A 16,840-nucleotide genomic window follows, 5' to 3' on the forward strand; every position below is an offset into this window, starting at 1 on the left:
CTCTTCCCATAGTGTCGTATCGACATTCTTCACACAAAAATTGGCACCCCGCGACAAATCTCTGACCTGTTGACGATGGCGGGGAGGAAATCCTCTCCTCTGTTGCTGCTCTTATGCAGCGTTGTCCTGTTCTGTGGACAGGCTTTCTCTGCAGCTGCTGTTTTAGGCGTCGATCTCGGCACCGAATACATCAAAGCCGCTTTAGTTAAGCCTGGCATTCCTCTCGACATCGTCTTGACCAAAGACTCTCGACGAAAGGAAACATCTGCCGTCACCTTCAAACCTCCTCGAGGCGGTCCCAAGGAGGGCTCGTTCCCCGAACGGCTCTATGGCTCCGACGCCATGGCCCTTGCCGCCCGCTTTCCCGGCGACGTCTACCCGAACCTGAAGACGCTTCTTGGTCTGCCTGTTGATGGGAGTCCCATTGTCCAGGAATACGCAGCACGGCATCCGGCACTGAAGCTTGAAGCCCACGAGATCCGAAAGACAAGTGCGTTTAAGAGCAGTGGTGCTTTTACCGCTGACCAGGATGCGTGGCTTGTCGAGGAACTCCTGGCCATGGAGCTGCAGAGCGTTCGCCGGAGTGCCGAAGCTGTCGCCGGGCCGGGCTCAACTGTGCGCTCCATCGTGATCACGGTGCCGCCATTTTACACTGTGGAGGAGAAGCGTGCCGTTGAGCTCGCCGCTGATCTCGCGGGCCTCCGTGTGCTGTCTCTGATCAGCGACGGTCTCGCAGTCGGTCTGAACTACGCAACCAGCCGACAGTTTCCCAACATCAACGATGGAGGCAAGCCCGAGATCAACATGGTGTTTGACATGGGCGCTGGGAGCACAAAAGCAACGATCCTCAAGTTCCAGAGCCGCAAGGTCAAAGACGTCGGCAAGTTCAACAAGACTATCCAGGAAGTTCAGGTGCTGGGAAGTGGTTGGGACCGAACTCTTGGTGGTGACACGCTTAACGCACTGATTATCGACCACATGGTTGCCCAGTTCATTGAGACGTCTGGTGCCAAAGCTGCGTCCGTTGCTGCCGAAAGCATCAAGTCCCATGGGCGGGCGATCGCAAAGCTCTCGAAGGAGGCTGAGCGGATCCGCCACGTCCTCAGCGCCAACCTGAACACGGCTGCTAGCTTTGAAGGCCTATTCGAAGATGTCGATTTCCGCTACAAGATCAGCCGGGTGGACTTTGAAAAAATGACCGAGTCCCATGCAGAGCGTGTCGCAGCAGCTGTGCAGCAGGCTCTAGACGCAGCCAACCTCAAAGCTGCCGATCTCGACTCGATCATCCTTCACGGCGGTGCCACTCGGACTCCCTTTGTTCAGAAGCAGCTTGAGCAAATATTCGGAAGCTCTGACAAACTGCGAAACAACGTCAACTCTGATGAGGCCGCCGTCTTTGGTGCCGGTTTTCGCGCTGCTGAAATTAGTCCCAGCTTCCGTGTTAAGGAGATTCGGGTTGCGGATGGTGCTGCCTATAGCTCCGGCATGAAGTGGACAAACGAGAAGACCCAAAAGGTCCAGCATCAGCAGCTCTGGACGCCGACGTCCCAACTAGGCACGGCACCAAAAGAGATCACCTTCCACAACAAGGACGATTTTGCCGTCGAGTTTTACCAGCTTGTTCCTGATGCCGCCGGACAGATCGTCCAAGCTCCCACCAAGGTGGTCACTACCAAGAACCTGACAGAAACCGTTGCCCTGATGGGGGAGAAGTACTCTTGCGAACCTAGTGCAGTCGAGCTCAAGGTCGGCATGCGGCTGAGCAGTGAGAATGGCGAGGTGGAGTTCACCAAGTTTGCTGTTGAGTGTGAGACCGAGGAAGAAAAGGAAAGCATTATGGACGGTGTCAAGAACCTGTTCGGCTTCGGGAAAAACAAAGACCAACAGCCTCTGAAGGACGCTGAGGGAAGCGATGAGTCTGCCTCCGAATCTGCCTCGTCAGAGTCTACAACCAGAAAAACAACGTCTTCTACGGCATCGAACGGGACTAAGAGCTCGTCAGCCAGCGCGTCTACTTCTGCCACTGCGTCATCATCTACTCATACCAAAAAGGTCACGATCTCCGTGCCGGTCAGTTACGAGGTAGTGAAGGCAGGCATTCCCCAGCTTTCGAGAGCCGATAACTTGAAGCTTAAGGACCGACTAGCAGCCTTTGAGGCCTCTGATCGCGCACGTCAGCAGAGAGAAGAGGCTCTCAACCATCTCGAGGCTTTCACGTACCGCGTGCGTAGTCTTCTTGAGAATGAGGATTTTATTGAGGTGTCAACTGAAGTCGAGCGGGTCCTTTTAGAGCAGAGCGGCCTCGAGGCGAGCGACTGGCTCTACGGAGAAGGTGCCGATGCCTCCCATGAGGAGCTGAAGGCGAAGCACACTGCATTGAAAGAGCTGGTCGACCCCGTTGAGTCCAGAATCACGGAGCACGAAAAGCGGCCGGCGCTTGTCACAGGCTTGAAGGAAGCCCTGGAGCAGATCAAGTTCTTTGGGAAAAGTATCCGGGATCGCATTGAGGAGTATGAAAGCTACCAAGCCTCAAAGACGGTGTCGTCAAGCACGACATCATCCTCCTCCACCGAAGATGCACCAACTGCTGCGGCTTCTGTGGACGACTTTGCTGGACTCGAAGACGACGAGGCGACAACGACGGCAGCATCCAATGCCGGTGCGAAAGACGGTCTTGTCGAAGACGACGGTCCCGTGCCGCCCGTGTACACGCTCGAAGATCTCGCCGAGTCTGAAGAACTCTACCTGTCGGTTTCCGTCTGGCTTGCCGAGAAGGAAGAGGCACAAGCGAAACTTGGCCCGAAGGAGAACCCAGTGCTTACGATCGAGGAGCTCAAGGCAAAGCGAGACCGCGTCGACAAGGTCAGCATGGATCTGGCCATGAAGGCTGTGCGCAAGATGGAGAGCACGAAGAAGAAGGCCAAGTCGAGCACGAGCAAGAGCAAGAGCAAGTCGTCAAGCAAGACAAAGACGTCCAAGTCTACCAAAACTAAGTCGGCTACGAGTGAGACAGCATCGTCTGCTACTTCGGCCGAGCCGATACCCACGGAGGCGAGTGGCAAGGAGCAGAGTGACACAGTAAAGCACGAGGAGCTTTGAGGTTAGATAAAACAGTACACATAGCTAGCGGGTATCTGTATCATGTGTTTGCGTTCTTTGCGACGATCGGGTTTCAGAACCAAAAAAGTGCACGGAGTTCGAGGAGACCGATGCAACGGAAACTTCGGTAGAGAGGTAGTACATATGCACCGGTTTTCTGCTGCCCCTTTTTAAACTCGAATTGTGTGTCACGGATGTACGTGCTGCAGCTGGTGACCCGAGACGGGCATAATCTCGCACGTCTTCCCGTACTGTCTCGAGCGGAAGCAAGCGTGTAAGGCGTACCCAAGGCTTAGTAGGAAAAATCATAATGTCGCTGATAAACGAGCCACTTTCCAGTAAACACCTTCAATATCCCTAGTCGGCAGCCGAAATATTACCTATCGATGGAGGATACATAGGCCCCAAGATGAAACTCCTCTACTAGCGGTCCCGATGTCCCTTTGAATCGGACACAAGCCAGCCAAACGAGCACAGACCGGATACGTGCAGTCTTGCGCGTTCTTGTCATCCCGTTGCCTTCTTTGTCTTCAAGCCACTCGTGTGAGCTATAGCAGTGTACTGGAGATGTTCGTGTTTGTAGCCCAAACGACTGTTCCGACGTCGTACCACGAGAATCTCAAACAAACCACCAAAAAACTGCACCGCCAACGATCTGCTATGCAGGAACGTCTCTTGTTTGCGTCTTGGCATCTAGGGCATGGGATATGGAAGACCACGCAGAGTCTAGCCTTTAGTCATGACAGTAGGTGTCCTCACCCTGAACACAAACTGAAGTGAAGCTGTGCTCAGATGCAACTCACAAAGTATCAACATGGCTTCTGAAGGCCATTGAAGACTGCTCCTATTCTCAATGCGTCTTCAGATTCGTCTGCTCTGTTTTGATGTCGTCGGAGCGTACGATTACCTAAGACAATATGTAATTTCAGCTTAAGGAAGGAGCTACACAGGCAACCTCTTTCCGTTGCCATACTATATCAAACTCCGCTACCGGCCTCGAGCTTATATTTCTCGCATACTTGGCTGTACTTCTCTATGTCACACTTCTCCTGCCTCTCGGCTCATTAATATCGTTTCGTTTGACATATAATACCACAGTAAATGAGGCGAACCTTCAATACTGCTGGTGACGTGCCACAAACTCGCATATTCTCGAGAATTTCAACGAATAGTTGTCTGATACTGTCCACTCGCTGTTTTCATTTTACTTCTTCTGACTCCATCTTCCACTATTTTTCACAAGGCCAAAAGAACTATTACTTTCTCATTGACATTATTTTCAGCAAACTTTCTCGTTCACCACCTCGTTTACCACCATATAATCGTTTGTGGAATCTCGACAGAATCATATCACCATCTGCATGAGACCATCGCCATCATGATGCTTCAAGCTATAATCACCTCGGCTGTCCTTGTGATGGGCGCCTTGGCTAAGCCAGCAGCTTTCAGGGACAGCTCCCTGCCTCATCCGCTGAAGAGGACGTTTGACCGCCGCAATGATTTCAGCAGCGGCGGTACATTCTCAGTGGACCTCGTGCGCAACAATGCGTACAAAAACAGCGGACCGATCGAGTACGCGAAAGCATATGCCAAGTATGGCAAGAGCTTCGCAGAGCAAATGCAGTCCAAGTTCCAGCTTCCGGCCGGCTCTGTGGCTGCCATCAACCAGAGCTACGATCGTGAGTACCTAAGCCCCGTGTATCTAGGAACTCCAGGGCAGCTGTGCTGGCTGGACCTCGACACCGGCTCGGCCGACCTGTGGCTCTTCAGCTCCGACACGCCCTCTTTTTACCTTGATGGCCAGCAAATATATCACCCAGAGAAGTCTCACACGGCCATTCCGGTGGAAAATGTGACATGGGCCATCACTTACGGCGACGGGAGCTACGCCGGGGGCGCCGTCTACCGTGACACCGTTTCGTTGGGTAACATCACGCTGCTTAACGCTACCGTCGAGTCGGCCACGGCGGTATCCCGCAGCCTGACCACAGACGCTGTCATGTCCGGTATCCTCGGGCTCTCTCTGAATCACTCTAGCACCACGTACCCGCACCAGCCGACCTTGCTACAGGCGCTTGCTCCGCCTGTCTTGGACCGCTACGTGTTCGCGGCCGACCTCCGCTACAAGGCGCCTGGCTCGTACCATTTTGGCTACATCAACGAGAGCGCTTACACCGGCACAATAGCCTGGAACGACGTACTGCAGCGGTCAACATTCTGGGAGTTCTATGTGCAGTCGGTTCACTTTGGTGGCGACAAGGTGTGGCGTCTGCACAACTGGCCGATGGTGGCGGACACCGGGACGTCGTTGCTGCTGCTGCCGTCAGATGTGACGGCTCTGTACTGGTCGCTTGTGCCGGGCGCGTACCAGAGTGACTCATTCTTTGGATGGGTGTTTCCGTGCAACGCGACACTGCCCAGCTTTGATTTTGGTTTTAGCAGTGGATGGAACGCGTCCATTCCGGGACACTACTTCAACTTTGAGAATGTCAGCACGACAGAGTGTTACGGCGGAATCCAGGATAGTATGGAGACGTTTGGGATCCTGGGCGATGCCTTCCTCAAAGCCCTCTATGTCGTTTTTGATGTGAGCGGGTCTAGAGTTGGGCTGGCTACGAAAACCCTGCTTGCCTAGGGGAGGCAAGATGACAGCGGGGAGAGAAGATGGAGGCCAGGGGTGTTATTCAAGCACTAGAGCTTTCTTTCGCTCTGGGGTATATGAAAGGCCATTAATGGAGGGGCCATGAGAGGGATACCCGGGCCGTGCCGATCATGGGAGGTTCCGGCATCTCGCAGACTTGCACGATTTGCCACACAAAATCAGAGTCTGAGAGCTAAATAGAATGCGCGAGATAATCATACCACAAAACAGCATATTAGATGTTTGATCTAGATCGAAAGCTAAAAATATCAATGCTATGTCATTACCTGCCAAGGGACGAGAACAGAAAACAACTAACTACAAAATCCATTAGAAAAGATAAAAAAGGCAGATGCTTGCAATGCATAATGTCAGAGCTGATCCCAGCTTGGTATTCGCAGCAAAGTCGCTCAAGCTAGTTGGACGCATCCTCTCTCCGACCTTCTCGCCCCCAGATGCTAACCAGATAAAACGTGACACCTCCAACCGCAATGGGAAAACAAAAAATGGATGAGCCCGAGGCGCTGATGAAGAGCACAGACAGGCGGTTGAGACTCTACGCTTTGCGGTAGATATGCCTCGACAGAGACACAACGCGCGAGCCGTGTCCTCGCTCCGACGGATCTGCTGATGCTGTATTATCTAGAGGCCGACGATCTGAAGAGGGAGGTAGCCGGCGAGTACGATGATAGGTACGTTGGGCTGATGGTAAAAGGGTTGAATTCGGGATTTTCCGGGTCTCTTTCGCTTAGGCATCGTGTTCGCTGTCACCGTCTAGTCAAAGGGGACAGAGAGAACCGTCAGATCAGATGTTCTCGTTCTTGCGCGCCTTTTTTGCCAGACGGGGTGGCACCTCCTCTCCACTTCTCCCACTTTCGCAGCCTTCTTCCACCCCCAAACGCCTGTTTCGTTTACTCACCCTCGCTGCCCACGGGCGTTGGCGGCAGGGCCCCCGGCGCTGCCTGTTGGCTTGTCCGTGCTGTTCCTGGTCGGCTTCCACTGTGCTTCTGAGCCTCTTGCTGCTGCTGATGGCCGCGTGGGCGATGCTCGAGCGCCCGGGCCTGGGCCTGGGCCTGGGCCTGGGCCTGTACGTCTCTGGCCGCGGCATGGGCGGCGGATATAGCTGCGGCGACTTCGGCGGCAGACGATTTACTTGTTGCCACCGGATTTCCACCATTCAGCCTTGTCTCCATCTCACGGAGGCGGTTCTCAATGGCCTCGAGCTCGCTCGCCTTGGTAGTAACTATCTGTTTCCTGCGAGGGAGGCGGAAAGAGAAGTCCATATTTAGCAAACGGTTCTAGCTTTCGCTTATGAAACTTCCAGGTTTTCGTCCGGAAGCAGCCTCCCGGCTAAGAGAGGCATTATATAGAAATAAAAAGTAAAAGGGGGGGGGGGGGGAGGACCCTGGGGGGAAGGATTGCTCACCGCTTGTCTACCTGCTCGTCTAAGTCGGCAACACTGTTTTCAATACGAAATATGTCCATCAGCTCCAGGGAGAAGGAGCGCGCAATGGTTCTAGAAGAGAGGCCATCATCAGCATCGTTCGGGGTTTACATGTCCCCAGGGAGAAGAGGACAGTATATGGGGAAACCGGAGGGAACTGCATACGACTGGGGCCGGCGCCCACTGGGCTTCCAGTCACGATCAAGCTCTTCGTCGGAGAGAGTCATGTTGTGTCTTTCGAGAGGCAACGAGGCGGAAGGCGGAAAGAAGGCTGAGGGCGGGGACGAGAGCGGGCGCAGAGCCTTTTCTGTTGGTGGATTGTCGCCAGAAACGGACGACATAAACTGCAGAAGAAAATTCGGATGCGAAGCCGGGCGAGGCCAAGACAGGTGTATGCCGTTTTCGTATCTTACTATGTAGACGAGCGTCGATGCGGGCACTGAGAGAAAGGAGAAGCCGTAGAATTGCAGCAGCAGCAGTAGCCAAGGAGAAGACCCCACTGCCTGTTGCTAAGTATGATGGTCCCCGCTAAATGGACCACTCACACCCGCAATAGCGCTGTAGAGCTTTGTCGAGGCAGTGAGATGGGAGATGGAGGTGTGTCTAAGATACGAGGCCGGAGGTGAAGAGAGGTGAGCAACCAACAAGGCCACTAGGAAACCGATAATGCAGAAATACGCGGGATGTTCCAGATAGATGTATCTCGGGCAACGAGCCAGCAGTCCAGAAGGAGCACGAGAGCCGCTATGCAGAAGTCACTGCACCACTCTGTTTCACTGTGTTGCGGTTTCGCGATTTTACGGTTTTATTTATTTTATCTACCGATTTTTATGTAGGGCCAATTTTACCTTTTTTTCTGGCTTTGGCTCGTCGAGCATTTCCCCTTTTCAGTGTCCACTTCCCCTTCCCCTTGCGCTGGTACAGATCGCCGCCAATGGACGCCCATTGCATTCTGTAATCCTATTGATTATTAGTACAATTTCCCTCGTAGATACAAGACCCTCCCCCCTGCCTGAGCGCATTAAACGGGCTTGGCTCAATTAAGCAGGGTTCTCCTTTTCTTGTGTCCTTTCTAGACTGCCCTTTCTCTACATAACTAGTAGTATTTCACGACGTACCGTCCTTTGTGCCGATTTGCATGACATGTTCTTATTCACATGCACCATCCTGATCCTGCGAGTCTTGTCGCCCTATGACGCCTTTTCCCCGCTTGCATCAGCCGTATGGAAGCAGGGTAATCGCAGCCGATGCCTTGTCACGCACTCCGTACACATGCTCGTAGCCGTAGGCCAATTGCGATGCAGCTGCTTGGCCCTTACGTCGTACAACTGCGGAAAAGATCTTCTCGTCGGAGTACATACGACGTAGTTCTCCCTGGATGATAAGGTTGCAAACACGACATCACCAAGGCAGGCCGGCATGGCGATAGCACTAACCGTACCACGATCTATGATTCTTGCTTCTGATTGAAACACGGCCCCTTTTTGCTATAAGTGTCGATTCTACCCGTACGGAGTATTATGCAAGATACTCAAAGAGCTTGCCATTCCACCTCTGCATGCGGTCCGTGCAGGATCGCATATCAGCAATAGCCTTTGAACCAAAAAGCAAGATCTGTGTGAGACTTTTGCGCCAATATTTCTCATTATTGCGACGCGCCATGTTACAACCACATAACCCGTTGCTTTGCATGCTATTTTACAGAGTACGTAGCAAAATTTAAAACCACGGAGCCATGCCTAAAATGTTTGCCTGCATCCGGAATACGATTACGGGATAATCGGGGCTACCTTTTTCGTTTCCCTTACTATTGCACGTCTCCCCATCTGGCCATCACGGCTGAGGCTGACCTAGTTTTGTCTGCCTTAGTGTCGCAGTCACCCGTTCGCACGTAACCTGCGAGAAGCGAATGTGTCATGAGAACTTTGCCTTTAATCATCTTCCTTCGACTGTTTACTGCGGTTTAGGCGGGCAGTTCGTAAGCCATCTCTCTGCGTGTTCGTGGTTTCTGTATCGTTAGCAAGGCCACCCAGCGGGCTGCCGAAAAAGGAAGTGGCGCGAAATTAGGTAACAAGAGTAGTGAACTAAACTTTCTGGGTCACCAGCCTGATTCAGTGCTCTTTCATCCTTCTTTCCCGTACTCTCGATCCCGTACAATCACGTGACTTTCGAGACAACACCGCAGATTTTTCTCCCATCTTTTGCCTCATTTGATGGCCATACGAGCACGCCCATTCGGAATCGACAGCAGCAGACGCGCAGCAAAAATTTCATCATCGTTATCGATACCGCCATCCGAAACCCATCGACCGCCAGCCCGCCAACCCGTGCGCTGCGCGTCAGGACCCTTGGTACGCGTGTCCCCCTTCCCTGATCTGCGTTGTTCGCGCTCTTCGATATGCATTTTAGCCGCGTTGGCCAACTTCATCCGGCCTTTCTTGCCGATTCAGCCACCCCCATCGGCCCTCTACCACCAGCTCTGTTAATTTTCATGCTCCATTATCAATGCTAACAGAGGACTTGCGATGCATTTAGATCGTGGCGCCCCTTCACCTTTTACAGAGTCGCGAAGCTGCGCCCCTCGACTTCCGACGAGGTGTGATCCGGGGCATGAATACCGCTGCCTTCTCCTTTACGCCTCTCGAGTGTCTGCTGCTCTACCAGTCCGTCTGCCAGCGTGGCATTGATTCCGAAGCTTTTGTCCAGATCTCGGCCACCCTCCGAAACAATAGCTACATTCGCAGCGACAAAAGCTATAATGCCGACCGATTGAGCTCCGAGTCGCTTCAGCAGTTCTTCCTGCATTTGTTGCGGGAAGAGCTGAAAGTCGAGGATCAATACCGGAGCAATGGGGGCACTTCGCCGGCTTCCGGATCTGCAGCGAATTCCGGCGCCGGGAACCTCTCTCCAAACTCCAAGAAGCGCAAGCTGCCCAGTCCAACCCTCTTAGCACTGACCGATTTGTACCACCATTTTGAAATCCTGCCTGTGCTAGGATTTCGTCTGTACAATCACTACCGAAGCAGCCTTTGCGATTCGATCCACGACGATGAACGCAAGATCGGGAAGCTACAGGCCGATATCCGGGATCTCGAAACAGAAGAAGAGAAGGAGAAAGAGAAAGAAGGACGGGAAAGACAAGCGAAAGTGGTCTCCGCAAATGCTGTGAAGAGTCCGACTGGCACCAACGGGACGACTTCGGCCGCTCCGCTAGCAACAGCACCTCGACTGGCAGATGGCAAAGCACAGAACGATGACGTACCGAAGCCACCACCCGCCGCAACGCCCGCCGCGACAATCCTGCCAGCTGCAGGAACTCAGCAACAGCAGCCCACTCCGCCTGCAAAACCACAAAGTGCTCCTTCATCGACTACTACACCAGACGCCCAGAAACCTCCGCCTTTAGAGACCTTTCCACTAGCTGCACCACATACCATAACGGAGAGTGTTCCCCTTCCAACAGAGATATCCCAGACTCGACCATCACCACCTCAACCCCATCAAACAACCACACCTACACCAGGGTCGGGACCTGTTGTTCACATCCCTCAAACTCCACAGCCAAGGCCTTCTTCCAAACATCCGCCCGCACCTTTACAGCCTCAAGGAACTGCTACACCTTCACCAGCAGGACTTGTTGCTTCTATCGCACCTGGCCCGGTTAGCAAACCACGCAGCCAAACACCACCGGACGTACAACCAGGAACGGCAGAGAAGGCACCGATCCCGATACAGTCGGCACAGGCCCTTACCGCACCACAGAAACCGCTTCCACCCCAACAGCCGGCTCAACAGCCATCACAATCGACCGGCCAGGTCAAACTGCCACCCCCAGCTGCGGCGCAAGGTCCAACACAGCCATCTACGCCTACTCCTCGGGCTGGCTCTGGATTTCCGAAACCTGTTCCGGCTTCTGCTCCTGCTCCCCTACCCGTGCCACATGCTGCTCTGCAGCCGCCAACACAAACAGCGACACCACAGATATTAGCAGAAGTGCGGACAGAAGCCCCGCGCTATGTTCTACCCCCTGTGAAGCCATCACACATCTTGATCCAGCCTCAGCCAGACCGACATGCACATGCACAGCGCCAAGGTTCTCATGTATCTGGTGTGCTCCAAGAGTCTGCCCCACCCGCCACAACCTCTCCAGCTCCCTCAACTTTGACCAAAGGAATACCTGCTCCACATACCAACCGATCATTACTGCCCCAGCATGTGCAGACGCCTGGCAGCTCGGTGACGCCGACACCGTCACAGTCACAACCATCACGCCCCCGTTTGCCCCACACGCCGGGACACGTGTCGTTGGCAGGCTTCCTTCCTCGCGGAAGCGGCACGCGGTGGAAGTCAAACGAGCCTACACCGTCTACGCCTGGACCAGATGTAGGCGGCATAGCTAGTCCGGCGTATGAGCCGCTAAGCCCAGTGATGGGTTCAAGCAGCCGATCGATGGGAGCTGAGTCGACACAACGACACCATCGACAGCCAAAGAGGCCACAAACAACAGGGAGTCGGCCCCGTGGTCGGCCACCGCGGAATCCCAAACCGCCGGTAGATCCAGTGGCCGAAAGTGGGCACACGACACATCCCAACATCAAGCACGAGGCCTCTACACCTAGGGCATTTGACGACATTGGCGAGACGACGGCGGAGGAGGGCGGTGCGGCGAATGAGTCTTCGACAGCATCGCCCAGTGGACTCTCAACGAGGCCGCTCAAGAGAAAGCGCGAAGACTCGGTGGACTTCGCGTCGCCCGACAAGTCGACGCTGTCGTCGCTGATGCGGCGACGACTACTAGGCCCGGCGGTACCTCCTACGCACGTGCTGTGGATGAGAGGCTTTCCCAAGATCAGCGCCTCGGCGTTGGATCAGATCAGCAGCCACCGCAATGCTAACATGTTCGCGCACAAGATCCGAGACCGGGACGCGCCGGGCTACGACAGCATCGTGCGGCACCCGGTGGACCTGAAAATGGTGCGAATGGCGATCATGCAGGGAAACAAGGCGGCCACAGCGGCGGCTGCAGCGCTGCCAGAGTCGGAGCAGTCTAGCAGTAGCAGCTTGTGGCTGCCGATTAGCGAGGAGCTGGTGCCCCCGCGCGGCATCATCAACAGCAGCCAGTTAGAGTGCGAGCTAGTGCACATGTTTGCCAACGCGATCATGTACAACCCAGATTCACACCGCGGGCCCGGCCCGACTTTTATGGAGAGCGAGGCGACGGAAGAGGAGACGGGGACGACCGACGTCAGTGGCAACAGCGCGCGTTACAAGGTGGACGAAGACGGCGTGGTGAACGACACTCGTGGGATGTACATTGAGGTGGAGAAGCTTCTTAGCGAGATGCGCTCGGCCGAGAGGCAGCGTGGCGTGCCGCAGCCGCCGCCTAGTGCTAGGGGGCTCGGTCTGTCCGTGGATGGAGGAGGTGGGGGAAGACGACTGGAGGTGGGTGCAGACGTCGAGAGGAACGGGGATGCGGATGCAGAACCGGACGTGGACGATGGAGATGGTGCAGACGCGACGGAGGACGACGAAGCCCACGGCCCCCAGGACGGCGCAGAAGATGAAGCTGAAGGGTCTGCGGCCGATGGTGGCGACAGCTCGGGTACGAAGAGACGGCGTCTCGCACAAGGCCTATAGGGGTGGCTATCAAGGTGGGCTAGCTAGGGAAACGGTCGGGCTGAATGAGCTGACCGATTTTTGCCTGGTATGAATTTCCGTGGCCGCCATTGGGGCATGTGCCACGCAGCAAGCATTGCTCTTATTGACATATCGTTTCTGCGATCACCCTTTCTATGTAATATGTTTAGGCTGGCCGGGCGATACAGATGGACGGTCTGTATTAGCAGACGGCTACAGGGATGATGGCCTGCCCTGTTGTTATTAGAGTCACTTGTGCCTCAACCTTGACAGAGTTAGAGTTGTCCGTGTCAGATATATGGAGCGTGAAGACAAGATACATCCCGATGTCGTTGCAGAACGTCCTGGGTCTTCTGTGGACGAATCACAGCGCACCGGCAGCGTATCTTACAGGGAGTAGCGACCCACTGTTTGTACGGAGGAATCGATCTTTTTTGCCTCATTAGGAAAGAACATTCGTCTCGGTGCCCACATCGGGGCTTTCTCGCCCGTTTCTTGGAGGCTCTGGCCATCGTTATCGTCACGTGGATCCACTTTGGCCCCTCCTACTTCCTCGCTGTCGATATCTCGACCGGAGAAGCATCCCTTACCTCTCTCTCTCTCGCCGTCGACAGAAGACCGTTTGTTCAGGCGTGTTTTGGCAACACTACGCGAGAAGAACATCACTGCAGAGCGCCCCCGTCTCTCTCCTCTCCGGCACCCGCAAGCCAAGCGTCTTGTCGCATTCGGCGCCAGGCTTGCGTCTTTTTCTTTTATTCTTTTTCTTTTCCCCTCCTGCCCACCACGTATTTCGCTCTGTCTCGTCTCGAGCCCGTCTCGTCGGGTTATATTTCCCTTCTCATCATACCGGGGCCCCCTTCTCCCGGTGCCCCGCTTCGCACGTCATCCGTTTTGCACCTTGAGTGCAGACGTCTGTCTTGACCGTGCAAGCCTCTCGAGCTAGGCCAGCATGGCCGAGACGAGGATCAAGCAAACGCTGTTGGCTAGAACCAGGGCTGATGGCACCGTGCGGGCCCGCGCATACCATGGGTACTCGCGCAACGGTTGTGCACGGTGCAAGCAGCAGCGGGTGAGTTCTTTCTTTTTCTTTTCTGGTGTACTTTTCCTTTTTCCTTCTGACGCTTTCCCAGGTTCGATGTGATGAGCGCCACCCAGAGTGTAACCGCTGCGTACGGGTGGGCACCAAATGCCCCGGCTATGAGCAGAAGCTGCGGTGGTCCGACAAGCACGAGGTGCTGCACAGCGTGGCCAATCCAGCCGCCGTCACCAAGCCAGGCCCACCCCACGCTGCCAAGGTGACTGCTGCCGCGTTTAGGCCGTCGACCGAGCAGCTGCTGCAGATTATCCCGGTCACGCCGGGGCCTCAGCCAGTCGCATCCCAAGTTCCAATTTCAGTCCCAGTTCCCGCACCATCTCCATCCGCCCTCTCGGCACGTTCAGACCTCTCGGTACTATCACAGCAGCGGCCACAGCAGCGGTCGCGGTCGTCGTCGCCGCCGAATGACATGCTAGAGACGTCGCCGGCCTCTCTGACGTCCTCGTCCGACACCAACGAGCTCCCAGCACTCGGTGGAGACGCTGTGACCGGCCATATCTCGCTGCCCATTACAGCTCAACCGTCGGACAGCGCTGGGCAGAACGACGGCCACAGGTGGGACCCTGCCTATCTCGACATGTTTGACCAGATGGACCCGGCCATTGCGTCAGATGTACCCGACTTCTACATGGGACTGGACAGTGCCTTTTTAGCGGAGCGCAAGTCGCAGGGCACGGGCATGTTTCTGGGCGGCATGTTGTCTCTCGCCGACACGACAGCAGCAGCAGCAACGCCGGCCGCACCAGCATCATATGCCGAGCCGCTGTCCACGGTGACCGGACTGTCCGGGCCGTCGATCCAGCATCAGCCGATGGCCACGCTCTTCTCGTCGCTGAGCGATGTCACCATCGACGACTTGTGGCGCGGCTGGTCACCAAAAATAGCGCCGCAAGTTGTCGAATCGCCGGGCGTTGATCTGCAACCAAGCGGGATGGTGGCAGCCGCACAGCTGGACGACAGCGTACTGGTGGACGACGACGATTCGGGCGCGGACTTTTCCAGGAGCATTCCGGCAGCAGGAGGGTACGACGAGCCTCTGTCACCATACACGCTGCCATCGCGGCGATCGAGCTCTTCGGTCTCGTATCAGGTGGCGCGGTCGCCATCGCCGCTGGCGCTGTCGATCAACGACATCGGCACGGTGCTGGTGGAGTTCTATTTCAAGGAGACAGCCAAGATCTACTCTTGCTACGACGGACGGATGAACCCGTTCCGCACAACAGTGGTGCACCTATGGTCGTCGTCGGAGATTATCAACTGCACGGCGCAGAGCATGGCGGCCGGTTGTCTCCTGCGTGACTTCCCACAGCTTGCGCCAGTAGGACGTCAACTGAGGCAGAAGGCGACGCGGATCCTGGCCAAGACCAAGACGTGGGACACGAACACGATGCTGGCGGTGCTGATGCTGGGCGGCACAGCTAGCTGGCACGACAGCAAGGACCTCGGCCTGCCTTTCTTCCAGCAGATCGCCGAGCGGCTCGCCATGGCACCGGCATCGGTATTTCGCGAAGGGGACAGCTGCAGGAACTATCGTTTCTTCTACGAGTCGATGCAGTACTGGGAGATGCAGCTGGCCTTTTTGACCGAGGACGAGACGCTTCCGGGGACACCTGACTCCCACCTGCTGGCCGACCGGATCTTCGGCACCAGTTCGATCAGCCGGCAGCGAGAGCGAAACAGCTGGGCTGGAGAGAGGGGCCAGCGACAGCGAGAGCAACAGCGACAGCGACAGCGGCAACAGCAACGCGAACAGGACAAAGACGAGGGCGGGCAGGAGCCACTGCCACTGCCGCGACCACGGCCACCACCGACACCGCACCCGTGGACGGGCTTTGCAGGTGAGACGCAGCGGACGGTACAAAAGGTCGGGCGGCTGCTGCGACGGCAGCGCAAGTTTGACTTTGCACACCGGTTCGCATCGGTGGCACACATCAGCCAGCTGCAGCAGGACATGCAGATGGCGCGGGAGCTGGAGGCGCACCTTCTAGGGATCTCACACCCGGCAGAGCACGCGGTCAAGGACACGGAGGACGGCAACACGCCGGTGTGGCATCTGCTGACGCTGGCAGAACTCATAAGGCACATGGGGCTGATCCAGCTGTATCACGTGTTCCCGGACCTGCTGAGCGCGCGTTTGGGGCGTGAGCGGAGCGCCGGCAGCGGCAGCTACTACAACTTTGGGCTGGAGGCGGGCACAGCCATCACGCCGGCGCTGTGCCGGCGCTGGCTGACGACATACACGCTGCGCACGATGGACATGCTGCGGACGCTGCCGGTGGAATCGGGCACGCGGGTGTTCCAGCCGTTCTTGTTGGTGGCGCTGTCGAGCGAGTTGCGGAATGCGGGTGGCGAGAATGGTGGACACAGCGGTCGGGCGTCGCTGTTGGGCCTCAATAAGGAGGCGGTCGAGGTGGCCCGAGCACGCAGCTTCATCCACAGCCGACTGCAGCTGTTTTTGCACCTGCTGCCACCGAAACCGATGACGATGTGTGTCAACATTGTGCAGGAGACGTGGGCGCAGATGGATCGGCAGGCCACGCTCCGGTCACTGGCCGTGGCCGGACAGGGCGTGGGTAGGTGTCGGGCAGCGGCCGAGAGTGAGGCAGACGTGTACTGGATGGACGTCATGATTGAGAACGGCTGGGAGACAGTGATGGGTTAGGGCGTGGGATTTGGATGAAGCAGGACTTGGAACATTGGTCCGACGACCATTGGGGGCAGGAACTTCGCGGAAAACCCGTATTAGAAAGGCAACAAACGATCCTATAGAGAAACAGAAAGCCATGGCATCTTGTAGATATATAATGTCCGTAGTTGGTTGTGGTTGTCTTGTCGTTCGTCGTCACTCGTATCGATAAGAAGTTGAAAAAATAGGCGGTGTGTCTGGGCAGAATAACGGCAGAACCAGTCTTTCTCTATTTTT

The 16,840-nt window shown here is 55.7% G+C and overlaps 5 protein-coding genes across 5 annotated transcripts; 4 read left to right on the forward strand and 1 right to left on the reverse strand.

Moving 5' to 3' along the window:
• Positions 1-75: 75 nt before the first annotated feature.
• On the forward strand, positions 76-3,099 carry CMQ_6537 (hsp70 family chaperone lhs1; the record flags this gene model as incomplete). The annotated part of the gene is made up of 1 exon (XM_014320223.1): positions 76-3,099. The coding sequence occupies one exon, from the start codon at positions 76-78 to the stop codon at positions 3,097-3,099; it is 3,024 nt and encodes a 1,007-aa protein (XP_014175698.1).
• A 1,378-nt stretch (positions 3,100-4,477) lies between these two features.
• CMQ_6936 (aspartic proteinase) lies at positions 4,478-5,734 on the forward strand (the record flags this gene model as incomplete). Its single annotated transcript, XM_014320622.1, has 1 exon — positions 4,478-5,734. The coding sequence occupies one exon, from the start codon at positions 4,478-4,480 to the stop codon at positions 5,732-5,734; it is 1,257 nt and encodes a 418-aa protein (XP_014176097.1).
• A 754-nt stretch (positions 5,735-6,488) lies between these two features.
• On the reverse strand, positions 6,489-7,411 carry CMQ_6643 (uncharacterized protein; the record flags this gene model as incomplete). Its single annotated transcript, XM_014320329.1, has 4 exons — positions 6,489-6,514; positions 6,660-6,994; positions 7,167-7,256; positions 7,350-7,411. The coding sequence occupies 4 exons, from the start codon at positions 7,409-7,411 to the stop codon at positions 6,489-6,491; spliced, it is 513 nt and encodes a 170-aa protein (XP_014175804.1).
• Positions 7,412-9,794: 2,383 nt separating this feature from the next.
• Positions 9,795-12,821, forward strand: CMQ_6736 (hmg-i/hmg-y, DNA-binding protein; the record flags this gene model as incomplete). The annotated part of the gene is made up of 1 exon (XM_014320422.1): positions 9,795-12,821. The coding sequence occupies one exon, from the start codon at positions 9,795-9,797 to the stop codon at positions 12,819-12,821; it is 3,027 nt and encodes a 1,008-aa protein (XP_014175897.1).
• A 949-nt stretch (positions 12,822-13,770) lies between these two features.
• On the forward strand, positions 13,771-16,579 carry CMQ_6521 (c6 zinc finger domain containing protein; the record flags this gene model as incomplete). The annotated part of the gene is made up of 2 exons (XM_014320207.1): positions 13,771-13,890; positions 13,952-16,579. 2 exons carry the CDS (start codon positions 13,771-13,773, stop codon positions 16,577-16,579), a joined length of 2,748 nt encoding a protein of 915 aa, XP_014175682.1.
• Positions 16,580-16,840: the final 261 nt, after the last annotated feature.

The sequence above is a fragment of the Grosmannia clavigera genome (genome assembly GCF_000143105.1).
Source record: "Grosmannia clavigera kw1407 unplaced genomic scaffold GCSC_108, whole genome shotgun sequence".
Lineage (NCBI taxonomy): Eukaryota > Fungi > Ascomycota > Sordariomycetes > Ophiostomatales > Ophiostomataceae > Leptographium > Leptographium clavigerum.